Source organism: Pongo abelii, chromosome 9 (assembly GCF_028885655.2).
Source record: "Pongo abelii isolate AG06213 chromosome 9, NHGRI_mPonAbe1-v2.0_pri, whole genome shotgun sequence".
Classification (NCBI taxonomy): domain Eukaryota; kingdom Metazoa; phylum Chordata; class Mammalia; order Primates; family Hominidae; genus Pongo; species Pongo abelii.
In genome coordinates, this window is record NC_071994.2 from 16,057,937 (window position 1) to 16,070,305 (window position 12,369).

General features: G+C 44.3%; 1 protein-coding gene across 2 annotated transcripts in view; it reads right to left on the reverse strand.

Moving 5' to 3' along the window:
* The window catches only part of DTX4 (deltex E3 ubiquitin ligase 4), a 36,058-nt gene that overhangs the window by 5,195 nt on the left and 18,494 nt on the right, over nt 1–12,369 (reverse strand). Inside the window, exons 5-8 of one of the 2 annotated variants that reach the window (XM_009246309.4) lie at nt 11,798–11,859; nt 10,718–10,870; nt 7,594–7,755; nt 3,203–3,292 (exon numbers count right to left, since the gene is read on the reverse strand). In XM_009246309.4, coding sequence (XP_009244584.1) covers nt 3,203–3,292; nt 7,594–7,755; nt 10,718–10,870; nt 11,798–11,859 — 467 coding nt within the window. The remainder of the gene's footprint in view (nt 1–3,202; nt 3,293–7,593; nt 7,756–10,717; nt 10,871–11,797; nt 11,860–12,369) is intronic. The other variant, XM_054524334.2, reaches the window with a different exon arrangement.

Here is a 12,369-nt window from a genome sequence, read left to right on the forward strand (position 1 = left end):
ACTTACCATTATACAACTACCTATAGTATTCAATAAAATAACATGGTGTACAGGTTTGTAGCCTAGGAGCAATACGCTATACCATATTGCCTAGCTGTGTAACAGGCTATTCCATCTAGTTTTGTGTAAGTACACTCTGTGATGTTTGTATGATGATGAAGCTGTCTAATGATAATGATATCCCTGTCATTAAATGACAGAAAACTGGACTCTCATTATCCCTCTCAAGGAAACAGAGGCTCAAAAGGTAAAAGACTTGCCTTGGTCTTATAGCTAGTAAGTGGCTGGGGGTGGTGGGGTTAAGGGATTGATTTCAGGACTGCCTGACTCCATAGCCCATGGTCTGAATCACCACTCTGTTGACTCTCAGATGGGAATCAGTCTAGAATTCATGGAGGAGGTTGCTTCTGAGCTGAGCAGTAAAGGAAGGGAAGGATTTGGGGCATATCAATAGAGAAGGATGTATAAACATAGTAAACAAATATAAACCCAAGGCATGGATAAATTACAATTGCTGTCACCATGCTGTGCATTTTACAAATGATATTTTCATTTAATTTTTCCAACATCCTGTCCATACAGGTGGAAATCATCACCACTATTTTACAGATTAGGACATTGAGACTTTAAGACATGAAGCCAAAAAGTTCCCACAGCTAGTGAACGGCAGAAATAGTCTGGCTTCAAAGCCCATCCTCTAATTATACTTCAATCTACAATGAAGCCCAAGGTTAGGGTCCTGGAACAGCAGATGTGAAGGATAAGGATGAGAAATTGGTGTGAGGAGAAGGTTTAACTCACACTGTAGTAGGTCTTATATGTCAAGCTGAGAAGACTGCACTTTGTTGTTTCTTCGTTTTATTTCTTTCACACACAAAAAGCTTGATTCTAGAAACTGAGATAACTAACCTGGTAGCAGGTAAAAGATGATCTATGTTGCCAGTGGCAGGGTTAGAAGAAGCGTCTAGTGGTTTGGAAGGCAGTGAGTGCAGGGAGGAATGAGCTAAATGGATGCGGTGGATAAGAACAGGAGTCCAAGAAGGTTAATGTGCCCATCTGGGTACCAGGGACTCTGAGTATGTCATTAACATAAAGAGGGAGGCCTGGAAGAAAAGCAGCTCTTGGCAACAGGATTCTAGTTTTAACTGCAAGACTTTACAGTAGAGACATTTCACCAATATTTGGGATGTAGCTCCAGGACTCAAGCACAGAAATCTGGCTCTTCAAGGTAAACAGTATCAGGGATGGTCCTGACCCCTAATCTGGGGACACTGCACTCGCATGTCTTCTCAGTGTGGTTGATTTTCTATTTCTTCCAAAATACCTGCTTGCCACCTGTAGGGGGAGACCATATCCATACCCTTTGACATGAAACCCAAAGTGCCTCCCTGTAGAAAGGTCACTGTCCCACCCCTTATCTGGCTTGCCAAGGACTTGTTGGGGCCTGTGAAGGGTGAAGTAACAAGCATCCAGGAGCTCTAAATGGGATTACACACTTCCACTTGGGTTCTCTGTTTGTCCTCTGCCCCCTTCCATGGGAAGGGCATGGGCCACAGAAGGGCTGCTCCTTCCACCTCGCCTCCTGAACAGGAAGACACATGGAGCCAGCTGAAGCTGCTGCTATGGTCTGAATATGTGTCCTCACCAAATTGCTATGTTGAAATCTTCACCCCCAAGGTGACAGTATTAGAAGGTAGGTCCTTGGAGAGGGGATTAGGTAATGACAGCAGAACCCTATTGGATGACATTAGTGCTCTTATAAAAGAGGCCCCAGAGAAACCCCTTGCCCCTTCTACCATGTGGGGACACAGTGAGAAGGCACCATTTACAAACCAGGATGGGTTCATATGAACAAGTCCTAGCCAGACACTAAATCTGCCAGCGCCTTGATCTTGGACTTCTCAGGCTCCTGAATTGTGAGACATAAGTGTCTATTGTTTATAAGCCACCCCATCTATGGCACTGTGTTACAGCAGCCAGAACAGATTAAGACACTGACCCACAGCAACAGCATAGCCATAGCTGCTGACATGCAAAGTGCATGACAAATAAATACTTGTTGAAGTAAGCTGTGGAAATGTGGAGAGAAAGCTCACTGAAATACATCTTGTCTAATATTCCCCCCAGTAGTCCCTTTAGATCAATGGTTCCTACTCCTTTTGAGATCAGGAAAGATTTTGAAAATCCAATGATTTTTTGGCCTCATCCATAGAAATACAAACATAAATTTTTTATTCTAATTTTAGAGTTCATAGAACCACTGAAGCCTAATCATGAATCACTAGGAATCCAGAAACCCAATGATTGTTTTCTCTGCCCTTTTGGGAAAAAGTCAAATGATATGAAAGTACATAAAAAGAAAATAATCTACATATTAAGATTCCTATCCCAGACCAGTGTTTCTCAAGCTTCAATGTGTTGTCAGATCAGCTACACATCTCGTTAAGATGAAGTGGCTTCTGGTTCTGCATTTTTATCAAGCTCCTATGTGGTGCCACTGGTGCTGGTCCCAGGACCAGCCTTTAAGCAGCAGGGCTCTAGACACAGGATCTTAAAATAGATGAATCATTGCCACTAATACCTGAGAGAGGAAACAAACTGATGTGGTTTGGCTGTGTCCCCACCCAAACCTCATCTTGAATTGTAGTTCCCATAATTCCCACATGCTGTGGGAGGGACCCAGTGGGAGATAACTGAATCATGGGGGCAGTTTCCCCCACACTGTTCTCATGGTAGTGAATAAGTGTCACAAGATCTGATGGTTTTATAAGGGGTTTCCCCTGTCACTTGGCTCTCATTCTTTCTTGACTGCCACCATGTAACAGTTGCCTTTCATCTTCTGCCATGATTGTGAGGACTTCCCAGCCACGTGGAACTGTGAGTCAATTAAACCTCTTTCCTTCATAAATTACCCAGTTTCATTTATGTCTTTATTAGCAGCGTGAGAACAGGCTAGTACACAAACTAAATGTCCCACTGCCACCCATCCGCCAAAAAAAAAAAAAAAAAAAATTCTAATCGTAGCCACGTCACCTATGGTTGACCCAAATTTGACCTTGTTACTGTGTGCATCTAGAGTTAAAAGAGACACAGTTCTCTTTGGTCTGTGCATTGTAAGAAGCAAAACTTTGGGCCTTGACATAGAAGTAAACTGCCTGATCTATTCTAAAACCTAGTTCTATGTGGAAACCTCCATTCTTACTTTTCTCCCTTTCTCGCTGTCCGGAAGGTAACAGTGTCGTGGGAAGCCTCGGGCACTGAAACTCTTCCCAGGATTCGGGTGTTCCGGTCCCTGAAAGCAGAAAGCAAGCAAACAAATGGCATTTTTCAAAATATTTCTGATAAGAGCGGAGTTAGGCTGTGACTAATGTCAATAATAATGACAATAATAATTCCCATAGAGCCTCAACAGAGAACAGACCCAAAAAGCACTGTGAGTGGTCATTTAACACGTGTTTCTGTGTCCTTAGACCTGGGTTTGGATGCAGAGCTGCTACCTCCCACTGTATTAGCTGGAACCCTCTCTTGGGGCTTTTGTTTCCCATCTCTCTAACAGGAATGATGCAGAGTCCTTCCCTTATGGGGCTGTTATAAATGTTAAGTGAGTGGTGCCTGATGAGTAGTAAGAGCTCAGTAAATGTTTAACATCAATGTCCATCATCTTCACCATCTATTGTCTTACAAAAGAAGAAATCTGCAGTGCAGAGAAGATACGTGGCTTCTGTAATATTAGTGGCTCTGCTAAAATTGAAGCCCAGGTTTCCTGAGGCACACTCTGGATTTTTAACTACTCAAAATAAAGAAAGTGCCTCCAAGCTATGAGCCATGCCAACAGAATTTTCTGAATGATTCTTGTGGATTTTCTCCTTTGTCCTCATGGGTTTTTGTTTGTTTTCTTCTTTAACAATAGGAATTGGGATAGTCAGGACTAAAAATCTTCTAACAGCATTTCAACTATTGCCACCCAATACCCTATTAAGTAGGCAGTCTCAGGCCACTTGGTGAGAGAAAAACTGAAGCACAATTGAGCGAGAACAGGTTTCCTAATCAGTGCCCAGAATGGGTCCACAGGCCCCTTTGAGAAGCTCATGAAAAGCAGCAAATTTTCTCCCGGTAACAATGACCAAATCCCCTCCTCCCCATACAAAGGTTTGTCTATAATTTCTGAGTATCCCTGACCCCCTGAGGGATGGAACCCTCTTAAAAAACCCCTTCTAGATTCAACCAGTATAAAACTGATACTTCATGCAGCTCGTGGCACAGGTTCTCACGTAGATGATCAGCAAATATATCCTGCCTGAATAAATGAATGAGTGTGGAAGAACAAATGAATGAAAAAACTGCAAGAAAAAAACCCAGATTTTTCTTTTCCTCTTATTATGGACCACGGTTCCAAAATGATATGAAATTCTGTGGCTTTCCGTTTTCTTAAACAGTTAACATGATTCAAGATCACCTATGGTTTGACATGGTAAATGCAATGCGGTCTCAGAGAAGGGAGCGGTCACCGTGAGCTGAAAGAAGCAACAACGCCTTCTCAGAGATGCAGAATCCAACATTTATGAATTTGACATTCACAGGAAATCACTACAATTTACAACCTTCCCATGGCCCCGGCTGTTTCTAAATCAAGTTGCCTGACTGAAAGGCCAATTCTAACCACGGCTCTGACTGCTCCTGATCTGCCTTCGACTGCTGCTTGTGTGGTCAACTCAGACGCCTGCCTGGCACTGACCCAACACGGCTGTGCCCTCCCAGCTCGTTGCTAAGTGGAGCAGTCACGACTCTGCCTCAGCCCAACCCAGAGTTTCTCCCCAAGGGAATGGTTCTCTGCAGTGAACGCAGAGCTTGAAGGTCTCGACTCCTCACAGAAGCGCATGCCTGTGTGGTCCCTGGAAACTTGAATGACATGGCACCGAGTGTCCTGCTACTTATACCCAGGGATGAATGTAGATCCTAACAGTGGAGAGCTGCATTTCCCTTGACACGAGCTTGGGTTTTTCAGGAGGACCCACCGCGGCACCCGTCAAGGCAGCATGCGCCACCTCTGTCCCCTAGTGTGGGCTCTCTGCTCTTTAATCCTGGAGGAACGGTAGCCCCACATTTGTCTTTGCAAGCTTCAGTCTGTTCTACTGCTCACCAGAACATCGGCTGTTTCTCCCAAGTCCTGTTTTTTCATTCATGTCCGTATCACCTTGACTCACTGCTTCTGAGACACTCCAGAAGTCTCACCTGACCCCATATCCAACCATATCTCTCTCTTCCTTATCCCGGCCTTCCCTTGTTCGAGCCCCATTCCTAAGGCCTGGACTGTGGCAGTGGTCTTTTAATCGGTCTTCTTTCCTCTGGCCATCCCCGACTCTTTTGCCTGACTAGCCTTCCTAGAGCATAATTCCATTCACACAATGGTCCATATTCCTAACTGCACATCCAATAACTGATGATTAAAATCCACGACCCCCACCCTGGTATTCAATGCCTTCTATGATCTGGCTGCAACCTCCCTCATGGCCTAGTCTTCTCCCTCCACCTCCTTCACGCTTCCTCCCTCTACTTCCTTGTGAGTCTTGAGCCCCAAATTAAACCCTTCCTTCTTGCCCTTTGATACTCAAATTTTTCCTCTACAACCCTCTTACCTCCTCCCACTAAAAATGTTCTCCTCCATTTTTTTTTATGTCTTTCTAGACTCAACTAAACAATTCCCTGCACTAGAAAGTCTCCTGTAACCCTCCCAGACAGACAGACAGATATAAGCCCTCCTCTTTACCATGACAAGCAGGACCTAAAATGATGTTGACAACCAGGTATTGAGCACCTTGGTACTGTGCTCATTCTTCAATACGCATAGGCAAACGTTATCTCCCATTCTCACCAAACCTCTGCCAATTGGGCTCCTGGCTGTGCAGGTGAAGAAATCAGCCTCCAAAAGGTCAAGGGCCTGTTGTCTAAAACAGCTGTCCCCAACCATTTTGGCCCCAGGGACTGGTTTTGTGCAAGACAACTTTTCCATGGACCGGGGTGGTGGGGGATGGTTTTGGGATGATGCAAGAGCATTACATTTATTGCGCACTTTCTTTCTATTGTTATTACATTGTAATATATAATAATTATACAACTCACCATAATGAAGAATCAGTGAGAGACCTGAACTTGTTTCCCTGCAACTAGATGGTCCCATCTGGGGGTGATGGGAGACAGTGACAGATCATCAGGCATTAGATTCTCATAAGGAGTGCGCAACCTAGATCTGTCACATGCACAATTCACAATAGAGTTTGTGCTCCTATGAGAATCTAAGGCTGCCACTTAATCTGGCAGGAGGCAGAGCACAGGTGGTATTACTGGCTCACCCATCACTCACCTCCTGCTGTGTGGCCCCTGAGGGTTGGGAACCCCTGGGCTGAAGGCACCAGCTAATAAAGACTCAGCCAGGAAGGGGAACTCAGGTCCATTGGACTTCGAAGTCCTGTGTTCTCACTTTGTCTACATTGCATCTCAGAGGTTTTATTAGTGATGTACATTTATCTTCCCGACTGGCTAGTAAGCCCCTCCAGGAAGAACTATGATTTATTCACTTCTTTTACAGGCTATCACAACTTCCTGTTTTATTTCCTCCACATCGATGATCACTATCTGGAAGTATCTTGTTTATTCATTTGTTTCCTTTATGGCCTTCCTGGTCCCCACTAGAATAAGGGCTTCAAGGAGCAAAGATTGTGTCTACTTTGCTCATTGCTTCTCCAATGTCTAGAACATGTCTGGACCATAATCCACACTCCATGTTTGTTAAATAAAAGACAAAATGGAAGAAGAAAACTAGGAGGGAGGAAAAGAGGATAGAAGAATTAATATTTGCTAAAGAAATGCATACAGTCAATGGCCCAGAACACTCAGAAAAAGCTTCATTGTGTGAAGGATGGTGCCACATTTGTATTTACTGGCAGGAATAGTGTTCAAATTTGTTCTTCAGGACTGTCTTCCAAAGAATCAAAAGAGGAAAGAAATGCCCACCAAAATCAAAGCCAAGTATAGCTATCAAATTACAAGTGCAAATACCGTTTGACAAAGAAATTCCACTTCTGGAAAATGATTCTACAGATATATTCACATGTGTACAAGGTTATTCATTCCAGCATTATTTGTTGTAGCCAAAGATTGGCAACAATCCATATGCCCATCAAATGGAGACTGCTGAATGCAAATAGTGGTACACTTATACAATGGATGATTACACAGACACAAGAACGAAGAAGCTTTCTCTATACTGATGTGGAAAGATCTACAGACTACATCGTTAACTGAAAAATGCAGGGTGCCAAACAATGTGCCTAAATGTCACTGTTTGTGAAAAAAAAAAAAAGGGAGGGGTGGATGTAATTTTCTGTTGTGTGTGCACAAAGAATCCTGGAAGGATACATAGGAAAGTCAGAACAATAGTGTTGAGTCGGGGGATGTAGTGTCAGTGGGCGAGGCTGGGTAGATGGGGGAAAAGTGTGGGAAGGAGACTCTTCATATGTAACATTTTACCTACAAACACATAGAACAATAAAAACCAAGGGCTGAGGGAAAGGCATACCTGAGAGAAAGGCTCACCTGAATGCCAGGGGGGATGCTGTAGATGATCCGGATGGTTTTGCAGTCTGGGTGGCCAGGCAAGGAGTGGGGGATGAGGTGGTACTCCATCTTCCCCGGAGGTTGGGTGCCTGTCTTCACCCCATAAATGGTCTTGCAGGTTGGACACTGCAAACTCCCATCCTGAGGGGCCAAGGCCAGAAGAGCCAGATTGGGAAACAGTTTTGGTAATAACTTCCCCACCCAGTCCCAAAAGGTACCAGAGATAAAGGGCCAGGGGAACAAAATGCACCCCGGTGAGTGATAGATCTTAGTTTTTCCCTCCCAGCCCAGTCACCTAGGCTACTTCTGCTTTCTCCAAAGTAATACGAGGTAAATTCCACAACTGGTCCCATGCTCCGTGCTGAGGGATATGTAAGAGAAGCCCCTGTCCCTGAGGAGGGGACCAGCTCTCTAGGGCAGGAGCCTACACAGGGAGTCATTATTCAGCCACTCAGTACCAAATGGGTGGAACAGACAGCAAGACCTGGAGAGCAGCAACTGCCCAGTTCCTGAGCATCAGAATCACCCACAGAGCTTTTTAATCACACAGATGCCTGGGCCCCACATCAGGTCCACTGAGTAAGAACTGGGAAGCTGCAAAGCACAATGGTTCAGGCTGTGAATGTGAAAAGCAGACAGCCTAGACGTAATTCTTAGCTCTGCCATCTGCCTGCTGTGTGACCTTGGACAAATTAACTTCTCTGAGTCTCAGTTTCCCTTATAGGAGAAGGATAAAAAATATCTGTCTCATTGGGTTGTTGGGAGAATTAAATAAGATAATCTATAGGAAGATTTTAGCATGTGGTATATCTAAATGTTATTAGCATTTTTATAATTTCCGTGAAAAGACTGATGCTCATACAGGTTTGGAAACTACTGCTATGAAAAGAGAAACTGGCCACTAAGAGCTGGAGTAAATGAGGATGACTTTAAGAAAATGGTCCTTGAAGAATAGCTATGAATTTTCTTAGAAGGATACAGTGTAAGGTCTGCACAAATACCTAGAAGAGAGAATGATGCCAGTAATTATAGTGCTTTAAATCATACTATGAAGAGTTTAACATTTCTTATTTCATTTAGGCCTCAGCTTCTGACACTGGCCTGGAAGAAATTATTAGCCCCTTTTTATAGAGAGGAAAATCGAGGCACAGCAAGATTAAAGGACTTCCTGCTTGTCAGGGTGTGGGGTCTGTTTAAACCTCCAGCTTTGCATTGCAACTCAGTGGCTCCATTAGTGGGAAGAGGCAGTTCTGGATGCAGGAGTGTACAGGGTTACAGTTTCACTGCAGGACCTGGTGAGGTGCTGCCTGGAGGAGGGCCTGGACACCAAATCCTATTCCCAGGCTCGCAAAAAGGAGGGGCAAAGAGAAGGAAGGCGCATGGGCTGGGAGCAATGTGTGTAAAATGTGCTGCTGCGCAGCTGGGATGAAAGCTTGCCAGGACATCCCCAACTCCTCGGGAAGACAGGGATCCTCTGCTGAGCTATTTAGGGACTTCTCCAGTCTACTCACTTAAAGCAATAGCTTGTATTCAGGGTGACTATTCTCTGAAACCAGGTTCCCACTATCTGCTTTGGCCTTGACTTGCTTCATGACCTAGGGTGAATCACTCCTTTCTTCTTGGGGCCCTTTTCTCTCATGTGTTTGATAAAATAGAAACACACACTTCAAAGTATTAGTGCAAAAGAGAATAAAACATAGACTCTTGAGAAACATTTTTGAAAGCCCCACAGAAATAAAAGTAGAGTTACCATATTCTTCTTGAATACAGACATCAAATAGGGAACAAACGCGCTAAGAAACCCCTTTAAGCCCAAAATAACTTCTTGAAATGCAAGATCCCAATGAATCCTTTTAGCCCAGGGTTGGGAAAGTGAGCAAGTGATCCAGATTTGCATTCGCCATCAATGACTGACCACCACTTTAAGCATGTCTCTCAGGGGCACGAAGAAAGCACTTTGGGAACTTCAATCAAATAGGCTACATGAAGATGAAGGAAAAAATTACAGCCTTTAATACAAAGGTGACATCAACTTGAATAATAATAGCATAAGACCCCATAAAGTAGGTATAGTTTTAATCTCCATTTTCCAGATGGAAAGTGAAATCTCAGAGATTGGAAAACCTTGTCCAAGGTCATTCAGCTAATAAGCCAGGATTCAAGCTCAGGTCTCCCACCTCTCTTACCTCTACTTCTTTCCCACAGTAAGAGACGTATAGACCAGACCAGACAGACGTATAATCCAGACATACTTCTTGCTTAGTGAGAGGTTGGGAGCTATCAGGGATATCTCAGACTCTGATGTAATCTAAGCTTGGCCTGGAGAAATAAGTAGTATTCAAACTCATGGAAATAGGAGTAAAAGTTATCTCAGGTACACGAAAGAACATGAGTCAATGACTTAGGAAATGCTCAGACATTGTAAGGAGAGAATTATCACCTATGGAGCCTTCCAGATTCCAAAGAACCAGCTCTAATGAGGGGATACCATTGCATTGTCAGATAATACACAAGACAAGCATCCCAAACAGCCTTCCCCTCTTCCAACAGTGGGATTCTAGGGCAGGGATTACCAGGTGTACTTTGGCAACAGTCTTTAGTAACTTTGAAGGGCCAATCAAGGGTGTTTTGAAATTGTCCAAAGAAAACTGTAGCTGAAAATCACTAACCCTGCAGAAGTAAGGGTGATTGGGAAACCCATTTACAATGGTATGAACGAATACTCACCATAGGTCTAGCGCTATGATAAGAACTTCCTTCTCTCTCACTGATGGGAGCACACTTCACCTAGCAACGGGCCATGACAATGGGCCACTCCCCTCAGAACCCTCATGGGCAAAACCTACCCCCTCTTAGACCTGACACCGAAGATGGAGAGTTAGACAGCACAGCCCAAAAGGGAAGGTGAAGACGGGTCTTACCAGCACTGTAATTTAGTAAAGAACTGATCCTGCTGAGAACAGCCAAGATCATCACTCTTGCCTAGGGATAACCTCTAAGACTTCCCAGATCACTTGAGCAGGGGCCCTAAAGGGCCTTCACCATCTTACTACTCCATAGCCCAGTGTGAAGGGTGGCAGGAGCCCCATAGGCTGGCACTGACCTTGTTCCCATTGTTGTACATGGCAACCAAGCAGTAGATGTGGTAGATGTGGCCGCATCTGGACAGCTTCCCTACCAGGTCAGGTTTTACCGTAGGCTGCGGGCCCTTGTAGCCTGAGGGGGCCGTGAGGCGTTCCATACAGATGGTGCAGTCCTGGGGAGGGAGGAGACACAGCAGAGAGGCTGTCAGCTCTCACCCAGCCTGGGAGATTTCCACATCATCTCGGAGGTCAGATGAGCTCTTACCACTTCTCTTCTAAAACGCCCACAAATCAGGGTGTATGTGCTTTCTGGAATCTAAATATCGTTTTGTCTTACTTTACACAACAACGTTCTGAAATAATTCCTGGTACTGATTAACTTGGGCTCATCATCTAAATTATCATAATCGTGAGGGCTAAATCAACGCACTGTCCTTCTGTTTTGTCCTTCAACGGCTTATGGAGGAAACAAATACTGTCAACAAGCCCACTGAGGAGCTTTACTTAAGGTGAACTTGTAAAGGAATGTAAAGGAATTGTATTTTAACTGTACCAGAGGGACTGCTATTTAAATAAATGTCCAACAGGGTTTCTAAACCTCAGAACTATTTACATTTTGGGGAGGACAATTCTTTGCTGTGAGGACTGTCCTGGGCATTGCAGGGCGATTAGCACCATCCCTGGCCTCTGCTCTACTCACAAGGTCCTGAGAATAATGACGACCAAAAATGTCTCCAGACATGGCCAAATGTTCCCTCAGGGACCAAATTGTCTCTGGTTGAGAACCACTGTTCTGTATCAATCCCATTTTAAGGTGAGTTCTTGTGGCTTATCACACTGTTTTTCTTAAATTGAGACTGTCATGTTAAGGTAGCTTAAAAACAACCAGCACTATGCTGAAGGGGGAGGTGGGAGAGAATGAGGTGCAGCTGCAGCTCTGGACCACGGACCTTGAACCCTCAGTGTCAGTTCTGACCAGTTCTGTATCCACGAGAGCTTGGAATGCAGCCCCTGCCATATCCTGTAGAAACCAACAACGGAAGAGGAAATGCTTGTGGGTGATGGAGAGGTGAATCCCGCTCTTCTAACCCTGAACTCACCTCATCTGGTGGGTGCCGGACTTTCTGTAGATATTTTTTTAGCACTTCCTCCGGGGTTTTACCTGCAAAGACAGGAGGTTCAGCGGGCCACCAAGGCAGAGGTAAGAGATCAAACAGCCTTGTCGTGCTAGACATGGCAGAGGGGGAAGTTAGCAGGCAAGTTAAAAGCAAAAAGGGGAGGAATTCCTTCTGCAATTTAAGTTAAGAACCTGGAAGAGAGTATGGATTGTGGAAAAGCAAGTGAGATGGTTTGACGAGAAGGATTTATTTCTTGCAGTCCCTTTTCTGACATCTCTCTGCCTATTTTTCAACAAACCCACTTTTTTAATTGAGAAGAGTTGAGTGGGTTTCTCTTCCTTATAATCAAATGATTTGATAACAGCACTTTGTAAACTGTTACACGTTAAATAGATGTTAGGCAGTCTTACCACCTTCATTTTACAATTTGCTAAGTGTAGTCTCAATTTATAATGTGGTGTCAAAGTGTGATTATTTTTATGGGAAACAAGGAAGTTATGACCCACGACTCCAGAACAATCTTTCCTGGCTGTGGATGGCACTGTCACTGCCAG